Raw genomic sequence first — 18,508 nt, 5'->3', positions numbered from 1 at the left:
GCTTAGCACCACCTGAGACTGCAGCCAGCAAGGTCTCCATGAAGTGTGTCTGAGAAGCTCTTGGGAGGGATGCTCACATAGTAGTTGATACAGGTGTAAGAAAAGGAAAAGGCAAGAGACATAAGACTGTTTAAAAGAATGGGAAATCAGAATGGATTTGCCACATAAGCCTTAATGAGCTGTCTGGCTGTAACAATCGCTGCACAACATGGAGCTGTAATTACAAGTGCAGGACTTACAGGAATCTGTACATACTTTAAGAGCCACAGAACCCATCACACTATTCATCACTGCCTTTTGGGGTTTGCTCCTCTGAGGAACAAATCCCTATGGCTGTTTTTGAAGCTTTATTAGCTTTGATAATTGAAATGAAACTTTCAAAGATTTTAAAAGCAGCTGCAGGGATTTACTTCTCAAAAGCAGTGAATCCAGAAGAGCGGCCACTCCTAGTGATCTCCTGCAGCCACTTTTAGAGTGGTTTTATTTTTGTTTTACATGAAGCCTTTTATAGTTTTGAAAGTGGCTGTGGAGTTCAGAAGTGGCTACTATCTGGGATCTATGGCTCTTGAGGAGAGAATTCCTTCAGCTGATTTTGAAGTTTTAGAAGCTGGGTTTTCACTGTGTGTGGCCAGATTTGTTGTTTGCTTAGGACCACACACAAATTTAGTAATTTGTGCTACTGGGCACTTAAAATAATGACATTGTAAGTTCACTACAAGACTCAGTATTGCCATATGTCGCTGTGACAACACCAGGACTAAGCAAAGTGCCTGTGACGTTCTCGAGCACATTAGGAAAAGGTCTGTTATGTGAGTCCTCATTCTGCTGTTTTCATTATGCCTGTTGACAATGAGATAAGATATATTGTTTCTTCTTACTTTTGCCTGAATATGACTTAAACAGAAGATGTTTTCTACCTTTAGGTCTATTCATATTTAATCACTTCAGTTTTAGGGCAGGTTTTTAATGTTTCAGTAAAAGAGAGATTTGTGGTGTGTACAGTATTAGGAAACTGCTCATCTCCTTTCTCAGAAGCTAGATCTTTTAAGTTTTCTGTAATATTCATCTCCTCCTCTCTTTTCTGAGTAAGAGCTCTGTCGAGCCACTCAGTAGTGTTCCCCAAAGGCTGTTTCAGAGGTTGTGCTTCCATTCACCAGAGTTGGAATATAAACTGCTAAAGTGAGAGCAGATGCTCTTCAGACTTTGGCAGTAACCACCAGCCAGATGCCTCAAAGTCATAGTGAAAGAGGTTTCTTAATATATTGTGTGTTCTTATCTCTGCTTGAGCTTGGCAGTGTTATAATCCAAAGTTTATTTTAAATCTGAGGGACTAATATTGATCCATTTAAGTGGAAGAAGTAACTGAAAGGTAATTCATGCAAAGATATTCATCCACTTCCCACATGCTTCCTTATCCAATTTTGTATCTAGTCATTTTGGGCTGGTAATCATTGCCATTTGTTCATGTAGGAAGGCAAGGCTGTGACTGTTTCAAATTCTCCTTTGATGCAAAATCAAGAGTGGGTATTTCTCAGCATATAATGTATTTCTTTTGTTATTCCACTCGGAATCATGAAACTTTAAACCCTGATCTTTCTACATGACAGCATGGCACAATGAAACATATACAAAGGGTTGTACGGCTTTTGTTTCTCTTTTTGGGAAGTTGAGAGGCAGAGGTTGATATTCATCATGCATGTGCATACTAACTCCTGACACTTTCTAGGTCTTTAACTTTGTTAGTAGAATGAGTAGAGTTTCTTCAGAGGGCAAGCAAGCTGATTAGACCCTCACGAATAAATAATGCTGAAAAATCCTTGCTTTTCCACATGGTTTTATGGGAACAAACCAAAAATAGCCATAATAATTTGTAATTGTTTCACTTTTGTTCATTTGTAAGTTGCTTCTTGCTGGGTAAGAATGCTGTCTTGGTTAGGTTTTTAAAGCTAGTTTTTGACATTGTGAGTTTATGCTGTTTACTGAATGAGGTAACAGGCAACACTTAATAAAGCAGGGTTTTAAGTATGACAGTTTTGTGTAGTTCATAACCATCTTGTGAAAAGAGAGACTTCTTGGCTTTAATTCCTTGATTACAGCATGGTTTCTGAGTGCAGATAAGAATGAGGCTGCACTGCATTTTATATTAAATATTAGTGAAACGTAGCAGGACACAGCGAAGGATGGCATAAAACCTTTTTGTAACACCGTGATAACTAAATCCTTGGAGAAAGGAAACAGCTGTCTCATGTACTTTTCTGAGAACTTGGTGGTCTCTCAAACCTTCACTGGGGGTTCCAAAAAACTTTGCATTATATTTTGTGAACAACAGAGCATGATACCTTCACCGGCTTAGAATCTGCAGCAGCTTAGTAATTCCCACAGCTTTTAGTTCTAAATGATTTCTTCTACAACAAGGTGATGCCATTTTGCTTTTATTAACTCTCCCTAAAATGTCACAACTTGTGGTAAACCCTAACCATGAATTAACTGTCATAATGCAGTAATATTTAAGCAGGAGTTTGGTATATTGTATTCCTTGACTTACATGGTTCCTTTTTCTCTTTCTCTTCACTTTGTGTTCTTCAACTCATTTTTCTACTTCAGTTTTATTGTGACAGAGCACTGGCTGAAGAGAGCAGATGTGGCATTCTAAGAAATACGGGACTGGTTTGGCCACATGGAATACATTTTGAATATTGTTCATCTTGTATCTTTCAAATGTTTTTAACTTAAATACATATGATAGAAATTTTTTTGAGAATGAGCCATGATTTTTTTTATTTCACATTCATTCAGTTTTTTACATCTGCATTAATAAATCAGATTGTCTATAGCATGGTTTGGCAAAATGTTGTGTTTGTTTGTTACCTAGCGTTGTAATCTGTCCTTTGGAAAAAGTCTGTGATACTGACATAGCATACATCTGCAATATTTCCCACCACAGAGGTAGTTCTGGATTCTCTTGCTTCATATAAATGAATTTTTAGTCTAGAACACATGTAGTGGTGCCTGCCAGTTATTATAAAGCTTGAAAATGTGCTGATGAATTCAGTTTCTCCTAGTTCAGTAGTTATAAGGCCTACAGTCTTCCTTAAAACAGCTTCGGAGAAGCTTGGCTGGTTAGAATTGAGCCACTGTTTCTGTCAATATAACAGTTGTATGGTTAGGCTCAACATAATTTATAGATTTACCTTTTTGTTATTTTACATGTAAAATATGTTTTTAATTCTGTCTGATGAAATATTGATTATTGCTCTGCCTTGATTCTTTCTTTGTTCAGCCACACTTGAATTGCATGTCTGCTATAAAACTGCATGTTGAAACACACAGAAATAGCTTATCTGTGTTTTCTATATTCTGGAGTGTATTGAATCTGCTGTGTGACGTTGCAGTGGCAGCAGTTGTGTGCCTATGTGTGTATTTTAAATAAAGAATATGTGTGCTCTAGAGGGCATTTTATGTTGTTAAACCATGTTAAAACCCATAGGGGTACCCTTCATGGAACCAGGCCAGGTGATTTCAGCCTCTATTTAAGACATTTGTTATTAGTTCAGTAAGTCTTTCTGTCATCCCCTTTGCTGGGTTTGTTTGTCAACATTTGTATTCATGTTTGAATGAGATGAAACTGTCCTATTGATAGCTGCTCTCCATATACAGAGCAGCTCTAACATAAAAGTATAGTTCTTTCTCTGGCTGCTTTACTTTAGAGGGCTTTTATAGCTGCTTCAGTTACAGTGGTTGTATGTTCTGAAATTCTGAGCTCTCTGCCTCTGAAGATAATTTTTTGTTTTCACAGCACTTTTTGTTGATATGACTTAGTTGTTTTCACTGCTGAATTTTAACTTTTTATCTGTAAGTTGATCTGTCTTCAAACTGAAGTATTGGTTTGAATATCATTTTTCCAGCCTGTGGACATAACTCTTGATTGTGTTTGGGGGATGCTCTAACACTTACCTGTTCATAAGTGTGGCAGGTTGAAGTCATGCACTGTCCTAAGGACATGCTTAGTCTGCTGGAACTGTCCCTACAGTGGAGTTCTCTGGATTCTATGTGCTTTTTCTCAGGGAACAAAAAAAAAATCATGTTAGGTATTGTATAATCCAAATTGCATGTTATTGTGCCTGCCAAAAGCATGGACTTCCTCTAGTTTCTGCAAACTTCACTCTGGCACTGCAGAGGTGTGGCAGGTGTTGAGATGTATCCAGATTCTGACATCTGGAACAGTTCTGTAACTTGGGCTTTTTTCATTAGTATAAAACAATTTGCTAGAAAATGTACTTAGATGAGAAGATGTGCACTGCTCCCAGCTTTCTAACCAATGTCCATAGTTGTGATAGTTGTTTCTTAGGCTGAGATTTGAGTTTATTGTACATGTTCAGTAGAGAATTTGGTATTATATTCCGACTGAATCAATTGCTAATGTTACAATATTTAAAGACAATTACATTTTATTTACGTTTTTTATTTCCTTTTCAAAAAAGGTGGGAATACATTCCCATATTAGTATCAGCAGCAGTGTTGCCAAATAAACATAACCAGTAAGTACTTCAGCAGAATGTTAAACCCTATTGTTGTTCTTTCTTTAATAGGTCCATGATTAGACTTCCTGTTTTACAAGATGTCCCAACATGTGTTGGAATGGTAACTTCAGTACCACCTGAGAGCTTGGAGTCTGCCTTTCTGTGAAAGGTAGGGCAGCTTCTGTTCAATATTTTTTGTGTATTTCCAAGGTTTTCTTTTTATTCATCTTATTGGCTCTGCAACACTACAGAATCTGAGTTGTGCTTTTAGCAGTACCACCTTTAGGTGTCAGAACTGATGTTATTTCATCAAGTAGTATTTTCTCAAATATGATTAATTTAGCTATGTTTAAACTATGATTATTTATGAAGAAAATGATGCTGTTTCTTCAGGCATCATTTTCAAAGGTTTTACTCCATCTGAACTGAGAGCATGACCATACTACTTGGTCTCAGAAGTATTTAGAGAATTTCAGTTTTGTTTTCACCATAATAATTTTGTCTTCACCCGTTTTTCATCCTGTTTTGTGAATGTAGTGAAAGCGCCATCTTTAAAAGGTCTTGCTATTTCTGGAAGGCAGTTCTGGCCTTCAGGGCCCACCAAAATATGTTACCCAGCCTCAGAATAAGTTTGCATCTGGGAATTGAATGGCTTAGGTTTCCAGGTCTCTGCAAAAGGGAGTAAAATTAAGATCATCATTCTGTGGAGATGCATTCTCTACCAGATTCATTTATAAAGTCCATGGATGTAAAATAAGAACAATAAAAAGAAAACCTTAGAGAACCATTCAATATTGCAATAAAGCTGACTTACATTATCCCTGTAGGCAAACTCCATGCTCTAGAGGTGGTGCTAATGTCCCCAGCGCTCAACACATGTTGGAACATCTTTGTGGAGGAGGAAGTCATTGATCAGGGAGCAGCATCTTCAAGGATCGTTTAAGGGGGAAAAAGTAAAAGGTAATATTTTTTTAAAATATGTTGGAATGATTGTTCATTATGTTTATTTGGCAATCCTGCTGCTCATACTAAGGTTGTAGTGTTTTCATTTCTTAAAATTACTGAGGAACTTAGTAAACTTCCTTTAGTCTTCCCTTCTCCCATGAGTTTGAATTGCATTTGTCAGCCTCCTTCACGTTGCTGAGTTTACTGCACACAAGTCCAGAATTCACTATAACTCTCTGGCAATCTGTCACTTTTTTCAGTGGTTGTAATGCAGAGAGGGTTAATCTGTGTTTTGACCAGTTTTGCAGTCCCTTGTGTTAAATAAGTCAGAGCCCAATATTGAACTGGTATGAAGACATTCTGCTGCTAACCAAAGGGTATTTGTTTTCAAGGAGGTAGCTGCAACACAGTGTTGTGCCAGATGAGGTACCACCATCTGTTCTTGCACAGTAGTGTAGAAGTGCAATTTTAATATAAACTATCATAAACCAAAGCTATTTTGACAAAATTAAGTTAAGTTACGTATCTGACCTGGTTAAATTTTGCAGTGGTGGATCTGGTGATGCTCTATTTGGTATTAATGAATGTGACATGGTGTCCTGATCTTGGCAGTTTTAATTCTAATCCTGGCCATACACAGATGAAGGTGCTGACATTTTGAAATTCAGGTTATGATCTTTGTTCCACCCTTCTGGTATCCCTTGAATTTCCTGGATTTGCTGCATATCCTCCCTGTGTCTGGCATGCCCTTCCTGCCTCCTTAGATGAAGCCTCACGTCTGCATCAGGCTTGTGGTGACAACTATGATACCTGTTCTGATTCTGGTGCCAGAGAGATGGTTTCTCAGAGGAAAAAAATTGCCAAAATATCTTTATTGTTCACACAATTTGCTTTAAAAAGCCAGTACCACGTAGGCAAGTTCTTATACTCGGTATTGATTTGAATCCTATGGATATGATGGAGACTGTGTTCTGTTCCTTGTGAAGACTGTGCTGTTGGGTGCTAGCATCTGTTTGTCATCTGGCATTCTTACAGGAGTTCTGCTCCATTTCTGTCTTACCTGGTGTCCTGTCATAATCATGTATTTATGGTGTTTAAGCCTGAGGTTCTGTCTTGGTTTACTGTTTTGAGTTTAGCTCAAGAAACACGTTTGTCTACTCTGCATGAAAAGAGATAAATCCCCAACTAACAACTTCTCTGTTGTTTTCTTAGGGACTACTGTTGGTGTCATTGTCATATTAGTTCTTTCTGGTCTGATGCCTGTAAAAATCTCTTTTGATTTGACTCTCTAGTGAGTAACCAAGTACAAAAGTGCAATGAGGCGTTTACTATTATTCATAAAAATAGTGACCGTATTTTCTAGTCCTCTGCAGTCACTCTGTGTTGTTTCTTGAATATTCCTGAAGGTCTTTGGACATGCTTGTTATGCTGTATTTTTTTTGTTTTGGGAGAACCAAGATGAAGAAGAAAAGATCGTATAACTGTAATCTGCGTGTTCTTATTTGACTCGTTGAGACCTGCCCCTGTTTCAGTTCGCATCCCCTCCTCTGTCTCTAGTATTTTCCTCACACTGTTCAATTGCTGCAGCACAGATTACTGGGATTATAGGGTAGGATGTGGAGCTGTAGTTCTCAAAGACTTTGTCCTTCAGAGCCTCCTTTTAATAACTTCAGCACCCGCCCTTCTTTTAGAATACACACATCAAATGGCACAAAAATAAACTTGACGTTGTATTATTTAAAGAGGAGGAATTAAACATCAAACTTGAGGATATCGTCTTTGCTTAACACATTCAGATTTTGATTCCTTCTCAACGAAGTTAGGTGATACACAGTTTAGTTACAGAAGAGAGCAGGGAAACAATTAATTGGAGTGCCTTATGTTCCTTCAGGGTTGTCATTCTTTCTGTCCTCTCTGATCAAGCTGCAAGCCTTCCTTGCTGTTGGAATGCCAAGTGTTCTCTGCTCCTGGATGCACTGTTTCATGTGTATATGCTTCTATGCTTTGTGGCAGCTCCTTCCATTTTCCAAGCCTCCACAAACCTGTGCAGTATGTTGTTTGGTGACTAGCTGGGTTCTGTTAGAGACAAACCACTAAGGGTAATAAAAAAGACTCTTTATGGATGATTAATAGCTGCCTTTCAGCTGTTTAATTATCTAGCTTAGAGACAGAAGTTTGGAAACTGGATTGGCTGGTTATATATACCTTAGCACAGATCTCTTCTCAAAGTAGTTTTTCTTTTTGCCAAAAAACATGAATTATGCGTGAGTTCCCAGACTTACCCACTGGTTGAGACTTTAGAGAAGTGGAGGCTTTTTGCTGGTCAGTCTTATGTGACTTCCATCAAAAAATACGAGTTGTATAGGTAGGGTTAAGTAAGAGTCTTGAGGAATTCTTTCTGTACTTGATGAAGTTTTTTTGTCCTACCCAAATCCTGTGGATTTGCATATAAAACCTTTGAATCAGCACAGAAAATAGGATGAGGCCAGGGTTACACATAGATTCTGCGTGGATGCAACTATTTCTCTGGCTCTGTTGTGTTAAAATAATTACACCAGTGTGACTCTCTGGAGTGGAGCTATTTTGCTTGTTTTCCTTTGACAAGAATAAAGTGTAAAGTTTGAAAGTAAAAGTTTAAAATAAACTAAAAGGTTGTTTTGCCAGCTGTGTAATTAAGTTGTGGAACTCTTTGTTTTACAGTGTTGCAGGTTGAAAAAATTACTTGAAAAATCAGTGGAAAAGACATTCCATCCTGACCTAACAGACAGATAAGATGCTCTCACTTAGGACAGACCAAGGCATAGTTTTGGTGCACAGTGAGCACTACACACTTCTTGTTTTAATAATCTTCTAGCAGCATCTCTTAATATTACTGTTAGAGAAAGGATGATGGACTCTGTTACCCCGTGTGGGTTTACTTTACTTTTTATACAGTTATATAAATACATAAGTATTTATTGTAGTATAGTTTATACTGAAATAGTTGAGTCCATGACAGTGCCTGAAACATACTTTGGATGGTTTTGTGCTTGTGCATTCACACTACAGAGCTTAAAATCTCAGTTGAATCATACTTTGCTAAAATAGTTTGGTTGGCATTTTCTTTGGTGGGGGCAGGAGAAGACAATATTAAAAATCGTGTAGCATTTTATTCAGCATTTTTATTCTTCTAGGTTACATTACATGACCGGTTATGGTTTTTTTTTTCCCTACTGTGTCTTACGCAGAACATGGTATATATTTTGAGGATTTCAATCTGCACATTTGGAATTTATTTTTAAAAAGTCACTGACGTTTGAGCAGTTTCTCAATACGCTTCCCGGGCAATCAGCCCAAGGTAGTCCTGGAGAACACTATTCCCAGCAGATCGGGAGTTCTCGAGGAGGTTGTCCAGTTTGTCCAGAAGTCAGCTCATGATTTAGTTTTCAAGCTCTGAGAGGAGGAATGTTCTTTAACCAACAATCTTGCTGCAGTAAGGAATGCAGGGTTTTCCATTGTTTTGTAAACAACAATTTCCAGGCGATAGAAAGTCATTCTCTCTAACGAAGTGGTTGTTCCCCATGAAGGTGCACTGGAAGTGTTGAACGGTGTCACAGACTGGTTTGCACAACCTTTCCCGTGTCAGCTGAGGGTGGTTTGGAGCTGTGGGTTGTATCTTGGCCATCTGCCCCTCCCGGAGGAGTGCTGGTTTGTACCTGCTCCAGGGAACCGTGCACCAAATCTCAAAGCACTTGGCGGGGATTCTCTGGTTTGGCAGGAAACGCTCCCTAGCCCGGGGCTTTCCTGAACACGCTCCCGGTTACAGGTTCCTCAGAGGTGCCTGCTCCAACCGCTTCGGTTGGGTTGGCTGTTCTTGTGAAGGTAGCAAAGTTTTGTGAAACTAAAGTTTCGTAAAACTGTTTTGTAGTTTCTCCTTTCCTCATCTTGTCTTCTAGCAGCAGACCAGCTTTAACAGTTCAGCAAGTCAACATTGGTTAAATTATTTATGCATTTAGTTAGTGAGACTTAAATTCAAGCTTTTATTGAAAGGACTGTAACCAAAAGATTACAGCTGAAGTTATCTTACTGTTTCCTTTGCCTGGGATTGCTGGGTTATCTTGCACCCCTAGAAATCTCCAATTTTAATTATCAGAACTAGGAGTTGTTGTTTGGCCTTTTAGTGTTTAACAAGCTCTGCCTTCAGTTTGTAGTACTGAAAGTCTGTCTGGGGCACTGGTAGCCCCCCCCAACATAACCCCAGGGTATTCTGAACTTAAACAACCTCCTTAATTTTTTCCTTTCTTGTGTTCCATCCCTCATTCCCTAGCTTAAATATTTAGGGTTGGGTTTTCCCCTTGATAGCACTAGGAGTGCAGTAGTGATGGATGACTTTGTGGGCTGAGGACACTGCTCTGTGGGAGATGGATCCTGTGCTGATGAGGTCGGGAGAAGTGAGTTCAGTAATTGCCATTGGTGCTTCTCAGGGTGCCAAGGCCCCTTAGTACAGTAGAGTCCTTTCTCCTTCATGTTTAGTCAGCCTGACACTTGAATGGGACTGCTCAGTTTAGAATTATTAATACACAGTATCAGACACAGCTCCAGTTGCTTTCTCTTGATTTTATGTCTTGCTTTCTGTAGAGACCACAGAAGCTGAGTCTTACACAAGAATTTCTTATCTAGTTTCAGGTGAACTGCTCTCTTCCTCACCCCAATTTTTGCAGCTGTAATTTCCAGAAATTCCTGTATTTTGTAACTCTGGAACAGTGTCTACTTAACCAATCATGTTGTATTTAATTATCTGTAATTGTACAGAGATTAAAGTGTTTTAAATGTTTCACTGCTACATCTACAGCAGCACTATGAAATTTCCCTTATGCCGGTGAAATGAAGGCATAGAATTCTTTATTAGAGAATTGAATAGTTTGGAAGGCTGCAGGAATTGGAGTGGTAGTGTTTCCTATACATTGCCTCTCCTGTTGGGGAAGCTTGCAGGGGGACTGAGGCACAAAACTGTGGTGGTTCTTTTGGGAAAACATAGGAAAGGGGCTGGACCCTCGATTGTAGATGCAGTCCAAGGCACAGCCCCGCACTTTCTGTGATGTGGGCAGGAGGGAGGTGAGTAGATCTGACCACATGCCCTTTGCTGCATTTTCCTGCATCTGGTGGTGTTGAATAAAGTTAAACAGAAACCTAAATAATGTCTTGGATTGGAGGGGGATTTCTATTTTGTGGTGTGCAAGCCAGCTGTAATGGCAGAAGGGGTCTGGACCTAACAGGACTGGTTCCAGTTGGATCTTGGACCAATGTTTCACGCACAGAATTTGAAGTTCAAGCAGTTGCTCCTGGTGTTGGGTCGATAGGAGTGAATGCTTTCTGTGTTTCTGACCTGTGGTTAGGGCATATAGACATTAATTATGCACCCTCACAGTGTTGCTCTTGAAGGACAACTCAAGCCCTAAATAGGAGCTGTTTAACTGCTTACAGCCAGTTCTTCAAGGTTTTTTTGTTTTGAGTGTAAACGTAAAGAGATTCTATACAGGCACTCAATAATTTATCACATCAATAATCAGAGTCAGACCTGATGTTTTACAAATAATTTTTTTTATCTTTGATCTCAATCCTGTCAGTCCTCTTATAGTATAAATTATTGAAATAACTTTTTGATTCTTTGAAAACCTATCTGCAAAGACAGTATTTTTCTTCTGCTTCCCAAATAGGGTAGTACCCTCCTTATGGTTTGTTTCGGTTTTTCATCAATAAAATATAATTAAACTTCTGAAGTGCAGCAAAGCCAATGACTTTCAGATATCTAAGCAGATGATAGCAGAATTTTCACTTCTTGAGACCTAAAAAGTTTTCAGTTACAAGGTTTAGGTGCTTTTATATTTGTAAAAAACAATCTTGTGCTACTGACACATATGCCAGTATCAGAATAATATTGCTGAGTGTTTTCTCCTCCAAGGTTTTTGGAACTTGTATCTAAGTTCTGACTTTATAGTAACTCTGTTGCAATATCAAAAAAGTTTGAATATAATATAGTTTATTTGTGACAAAACATCCTAACACACTTCTTTGCATGCTGATATACTATAGATCTTTATTAAATTCTGGTTGAACTGGGGTTTGCTATTAAAGCTTCCAGACATGTAATTAAGAATTAACATGTGGTCAGTCTTTACTGTGTTGTTCTGTAATGCTTGGCAGATTCAAAATTTGCACTTTGGGCACAAATTTGTCCCTCATATTTCTCGTGTAGGATAGTGTGACTCTTCAGTGGCATCTGATGTCTCTGAGGATGTGCTGTAACTGAGTTTTGGCACAAAGAATTGAAGTTTTCTTTCAATCAGTCATCAGTTCTTGATTCTCTTGTACAGTTCTGGTGTAATAGAGATCTGGCAGGAGCACTTGAATAAAGAATATGACCTTAGTTTCATCTTTAAAAATATCAAAACTTAAATTCAACTGGAGAGATGGGCTAAAATTATAGCTTGGAGCATTGCTTTGCTCCAGCTCCTTTTTTGTTGTTAACCTTGATGATGTTTTTATCATAGCTCTAGGAAAGTTCAAAATTACATTGCTGAAGTAATTTTAAAGACTTGAGGCATTTACTTGTTATCAAAAATGTCTAAATTTAACAAATGTATTATTTAAAAGCAAGCAACTCTTGTCAAATTCCACATACAACACTTTTGATCAAGACTGCAGGTTAAGATGGCCACATCATCAAACTTAAAGTACATTGAGATGATCACCTAAAAATCAGGAAGAGGTTCAGCTTCTTAAAAACCGAAGGCAAGGGAAAGCACTCTGTTGATAGAAGTTGTTCTTTTTTTTTTTTTAATCTTAATTTTCTCCTTGGTTTCTGCACATGTTTAAGTGTATATATTGTAAAGATCAGATGGTGCCATTTAGACTGGAATTCAGAATGCTAGGGCCTGAATAAAGATATCAGTAGATGAAGCCCGCTGTCCAATAACTAGATTAGAATGATGAGTTATTACAAGGATACTTGTGTTTTGTGATACAATTAACCAGGTTTAGTATTTTAGAATATATATGTGTATATATACATTTCTTAAAAGTGTAAATCATATTTCTGTTCCCACATGATTATCACTCTAGGGAATCTTGAAAAGGGAAGACAAGCCTCTTCCTATTAACACTAGGAAAAGTAATTAAGCAGATTAGAAGAATATGTCAGGAATGTCCTATTTAGAGATATGTGTTCTTCTCCTTTGATGGCAGACAGGATTCCAATATGCTTTTTATAGGAGAGTGGATGAAATTTTATGTATTTCATTTTAGGAAATTTATAAATGAGAGCGGATCTCAGGAGGAGAAGTGGCAGTCAAGAAAAGAAACAAAACTAAGACTTCAGTATAGAAACACATGAAAATTAACAGTTCCCAGCCCTGTGCATAGATTCCGTTTCTCTTTGGCATTTTTTCTGAGTAGCAGAAAGCAAAAAAGGGACAGGCTCTAAGCAGGGGGATCACATCTCCTGGGTCAGTGGATTCAGCACAGTGGTGTGAGCAACTGTGTATGAAAGTATAACCAGGCCAGCATTTCCAAGCGTAGATGAAATTGGTAATTTTCCCACCCTTGCCTCAAGTACAATCCAAGTATTTAAGGAACGTGCCAAATCTTCGTGTAGTATGCAGTTAGGAATGCACCCTGCTTCTGACATCCCAAGCTAACAGGGTTTAACTAATGTAATTTAGAGCAGGGAAGACGTGATGATGCTTCCACACATGATGAATCGTGTGGATGACAAGATGACTCTTTAAAAATCTTTTTGTAGTCTGATTCCTTGATACTAATTCATTTGTGGGGAAATTGTATTCTTTTCCCCTTATCCTGTTTTCCAAGGAATTTTAGCCTTGAGTGATTGAATATTCCATTTGCCTTTCTTCTTTCCCTTCAGGTCACTTTTGAGTCGACTGATAAATCAGGAGCTAGAGCCCCCTCTGTGTGTCTGAGTAGAGGAGGAAGTGAACCCATTTTTTTCCTTTTCCTTGCTCTTCTGCCTGGTTGGCTGCCAGTGAGCTCTCTGGCACAGAGTGGCCAGGCCCAGGGTCCCTGACTGTGCTCAGCTGGCATGCTGGACAAATAGGGTCTGGGAGATGTGCCAGGGGATGATCTGAGACGTAGGAGAGATGTCGCAGTATTGTGCAGTAATGAGGAATATGGAAGCACATATGCAGGAGGACAGGGATCATTGAATCGCTCTACTCTCTCACTTAAAGCTGGATCAACATTGAATTTAGACTGGGTTGTTTAAGGCATCAATTGGCCAGATCTTAAAAACGTGAGAGGTGGGACAGTCTACAACTTGTTTGTGCAAAGTGTTCCATTATTTGTCTTCGTGGAAGAATTCTTCCCTATATCCAGTCAGAAACAGCTGATTCCATTTATGAATTTGCTTCTAATTCTTCTTCCAGGCAACCTTAATAAAGGGTGTGGCTCCATCTTCTCAGTAAACTCTCCCTTAAGTCTTTTTACTGCAAGAAAAAGAGCCTCATGTTCTCATTTAGGTCGTGTGCTGCAACCCCGTGACCATCTTGTTGACTTTTTCCTGGATTTGAGTTTTTCAAGCTTTTCTTATACTGGGTGACCCAAACGTGCAGGGTTGTAGATGTAGGCTGAGTTAAGAGGAGTAGTTGTTTCCCTTGATAGGTAGGGTACCGCTGATTTTCAGTTTTGCTGCAGGTATAGCCCGTGGGTGTCAGGGTGCAGTGCTGGATAACCTGCTGCCCTGCCAGGCTCTCTGTGGTTCCCATCAGTGCTGCTGACCTCAGCCCATGGCATTCCAGTGAGTCCAGCCCAGGCACAAGGCTTTGCACCTGTCCTTCAAGAGTTCCGTGAAGATCCTCTTGCTTCACTTGCCAGCTCCTTTCCCTCTGCACTGCTCAGGGCGGTGCCATCTGCAGACCTGGTGAGGGGCTTTGTGTCTCTCCCCCGAGGTCCCTGAGACACCCATTAAAGAGGGTAAGTCCCAGGGCAGATTCCCAAGGGACTCTATGGCCTCTGGGTAGTTTTCTGGACTTAGGAATAATATATTGAGGGATTTTAGAAGAAAGTTACTGGGATATTTCAGCGGCTGGTGAAGGACAAGAATCTTAAGGCGTTAAGTATCTCAGAGAATGGTCCATTGATTATGGATGAATTTCTGAAGAGTTAAAGGGACAAGAAAAGTCCTATAATGGTTGACTTTACTTAGAATAAAATTCTTTAAGATTAGAAAAACCTTTATTGTGAAAAAAACCAAGATGGCAACAGTTCGTGTTATAAAAGGAGTGTGTGTTTTCAGGGAAGTTGGGTACTATAGTTACACTGAAATTCAAAGAGCTGTAACAATTACACGTTCTCACCCATACCTAGAATAGGGCAGAAATTTCCACCTGCAAGCCTCTTTTCTGGATACTAGTTAATTAAATGTCCCTTCTTACTTGCATTTTTTTTTCAGACTAGGGTTTTCTGATTGATGATGGCTTTGCTTACGCGTGTTTGCATAGTAAAATGGTGCATGCTCAAATAGGCCTCACTATTGCCAGTCTGACTTGGAAGAATTGCTCCTGCCCACAGGAATCGTCCTCCCGACTTCAAGGACTTCATTTGCCTGGGTGGCAATTGCAGCGTTGGGATTTAATGTGTGTGTCAGCTTCCCATTACACATTCAGCTTTCAGCAACCTGAGCGCAGCTCCAGCTCTATTACACAGGACAAATTGGGCACCAAGAAAGGTTTAATTTATTTTTTTCCCCATGATAAAGCAAAAATTAGTTAAAAATCATATATGCATCTTGCTGAAATCCTTAAGGTAACGTGTAAGATAGGGAGTCAGTGATTAAGTTAGTTTAAGAGGTAACGACTTCAAAGAATCCCTAAAATGAACACCAGCGATAGTTTGAGTAGAGAGCTGTGCTGGGGAGGTGTGGCTGGGGAGCGCAGTGGGAATGTGCTCCAGCCGTCCCTGGAATGGGCAGAGCCTGCTGGATCAGGAGCCGGGGGAAGGGAAGGGGCAGATCCCGCTGGATCGGGAGCTAAGGGAGGGGAAGGGACACATCCCGCTGGAGCAGGAGCCAAGGGAAGGGACAGATCCTGCTGGATCAAGAGCCAAGGAATGGGGCAGACCCCTGTGGATTGAGAGCCAAGGGAAGGGAAGGGGCAGATGCCGCTGGATCAGGAGCTAAGGGGGGGGAAGGGACACATCCCGCTAGAGCGGGAGCCAGGGGGAAGGAAGAGGCAGATCCCGGTGGATCGGGAGCCAAGGGAAGGGAAGGGGCCGATCCCAGTGGATCAGGAGCCAAGGGAAGGGAAGGGGCCGATCCCGGTGGATCGGGAGCCAAGGGAAGGGAAGAAGGGGCAGGACGGGGCAGGTGTCGGTTCCCCCCTGGCGCCGGCCCCGCTGCCCTCCCAGTGCCACCAGCGCTCACTTCTCCCACATTATTTTTTTAGACGTGGGGTGGTTTCTTGCTCTCGAATTTAGCCAGGGGAAGGCAGGAAGGCCTCACAAAGCACACGCTTGCTGTCGCGCAGCCGAGGTCGGCGTTTGCTAGGGCCCCCTCCCCAGATGAGGATTCCTCTCACAGTTGGCTCTGTAGGAGGCACTTCCCGAAACAGCCATAAATTTCCTGCAGTGTTTTGCAAAACCATTCGTGTATCCCAACCAAACCGCTTTGGAAAGTCTTGTGTCCATTCAAGGGAACACTGACTCAGCATATTTATTGTTTTGTGGTGGGTCAACACCAATGGTCCATACAAGATACAGCTACCCAGTTTTTTCCTGTGTAAAATACACGTGTGTGTGTGCACACTGGGAGTTTTCTATCCAGAAAACTGCCCTGCTGGGACCACCTATGCCTTTGTAGGACTGTAGTTTGTGTTCATATATTCATATACGAATATATGAACATAAATATAATAATAATAATATATAAATCTTAATAATATATAAGTATTATTATTGTATATTATAATATTGTTATAATATATATACAATATATATTCATATACCCACAAATTTATATCCAATACTTAATAATGACTTTGATGAATTTAGGTGTCCTTAAGTGTTACCCATTTTCTGTTTTTCTGTAGCTTGGATGTTTTTTAAATATATCAATGCATTAGACTGTAGACTCTTTGATTTTCTTACAAACTCAGCATGAAGTATCAAATGTCCAAGTAACCATGAATATGTGTTGGGGGGGACAGCTGGTATGTTTCTAAACAACTCTTTTTAATATGACTTTATTTCTTTGCCTTCAATTAATAGGTTGATTTCTTTTCCCTAAAGAATTTCTGTATTGGTACTATGCCAGTGGTGTAGGCTGAAGGATGCAACAGAATGCTTTGGGCTGCACCCTCACCTACTCGACACTGAAATTCATCTTCACTAATGCTTCTGAAAGTTAAAGAATTGTTTTCTCTTGTGGAGAACAACTGGAAGCTCATATTGTCTCATACTCTGATATGCCTCGGTTTAACGTGCCAGGCTGAACTTCAGCAAAGTTCTTAAATGCTTTCAAGTGTTAAAGAAATTCTCTGATTTATCTTTTAAACTTGTAGAGTCGCACTCTTTTCAGGGGATCATGAGTGTATAACCAAAGCGACATAAATACACTGTCATGGATTTTTCTATTCAGGAAAACGAAGTTGTGATGTAAGGTCCTTTTGGAGCTTTGTTTGTCTTTTGGGTATTTTTTTTCTATGGGGGATAAGCTAACTCTGTTTTGTTTTGGTTTTTTTGCTTTAGCTAAAAAACTAGGAATTACTGATGTGCCAGCTGAAGTCGTTACTTTTATTTCCCATGCAACACAGAACAGACTAAGAACAGTGATAGAGAAAGTCACAGTGATAACCCAGCACCGGATGGAGTCGTACAAAGTAAGTGTGCCCAGAACGGGTTTGTGTTCCTGCGCGCCGCGGGGCCGGCGGGGCCCGGCATGGCCGCGGTGCCCGGTCTGGCCACGGTGCCCTGCACAGCCCGGCATGGCCGCGGTGCCCGGCCTGGCCACGGTGCCCTGCACAGCCCGGCATGGTCAGGGTGCCCGGTCTGGCCACGGTGCCCTGCCCAGCCCGGCATGGCCGCGGTGCCCGGCCTGGCCACGGTGCCCTGCACAGCCTGGCATGGTCAGGTGCCTGGTCTGGCCACGGTGCCCTGCACAGCCCGGCATGGCCAGGGTGCCCGGTCTGGCCACGGTGCCCTGCCCAGCCCGGCATGGCCGCGGTGCCCGGTCTGGCCACGGTGCCCTGCCCAGCCCGGCATGGCCGCGGTGCCCGGTCTGGCCACGGTGCCCTGCCCAGCCCGGCATGGCCAGGGTGCCCGGTCTGGCCACGGTGCCCTGCACAGCCCGGCATGGCCGCGGTGCCCGGCCTGGCCACGGTGCCCTGCACAGCCTGGCATGGTCAGGGTGCCCGGCCTGGCCACGGTGCCCTGCACAGCCCGGCATGGCCAGGGTGCCCGGTCTGGCCACGGTGCCCTGCACAGCCCGGCATGGCCACGGTGCCCGGTCTGGCCACGGTGCCCTGCACAGCCACGGTGCTCAGCACAGCCACTCTGGTTCATGCTGCAGAGCTTCCCTGGGCTGCAGGTTTGCCTGCTCAGCAAACACACTGCTGGGATGGTGGATCTGCCTGCCAGCTCATCTTCGTCTGCTCTGGGGAAATTTGGGTGTAGAGTTGTTTCTGTCTTTCTGTGCTGAAGTGTCTGGCATGGGGTATGTGCTAAGCTATTTCTGCTTGTGGATTGTGACTAAGACTTGATTCCTGATAGCTCCTTTTTTGTCCAGGGTATCCAGGAATTGGATTGAAGTTGCTTTGGTATTTAGGAATCTGTAGTAACTTTACTGATTGTGAGAAATACTCATATTTTACAAAAGCTGCCAATTTATGCCTTAACAACTAAAGAATTCAGCTATAAATTCTTCACTGTAATTAAACATGATTTTCTGTTAAAAAAAATTTAAAATGCTACTGATTCTTTTTTTAGTGATTGTATTCCTGAAGAAAACTGAAACAATTTTGATATCTCAAACCAAGGGGAAATTTAAATAAAGATCT

The 18,508-nt window shown here is 41.1% G+C and overlaps 1 protein-coding gene across 1 annotated transcript in view; it reads left to right on the top strand.

The window, feature by feature from the left end:
- LOC136296075 (transcription initiation factor TFIID subunit 4-like) overlaps positions 1-18,508 on the top strand; it is a 148,255-nt gene that overhangs the window by 47,119 nt on the left and 82,628 nt on the right. Inside the window, exon 11 of the mRNA XM_066194898.1 lies at positions 17,202-17,332. Coding sequence (XP_066050995.1) covers positions 17,202-17,332 — 131 coding nt within the window. The remainder of the gene's footprint in view (positions 1-17,201; positions 17,333-18,508) is intronic.

The sequence above is a fragment of the Chamaea fasciata genome, unplaced genomic scaffold (assembly GCF_029207755.1).
Source record: "Chamaea fasciata isolate MVZ Bird 193981 ecotype frontalis unplaced genomic scaffold, bChaFas1.0.hap1 SCAF_12, whole genome shotgun sequence".
Classification (NCBI taxonomy): Eukaryota; Metazoa; Chordata; class Aves; order Passeriformes; family Sylviidae; genus Chamaea; species Chamaea fasciata.
This window is presented reverse-complemented; position numbering and strand designations above follow the sequence as displayed.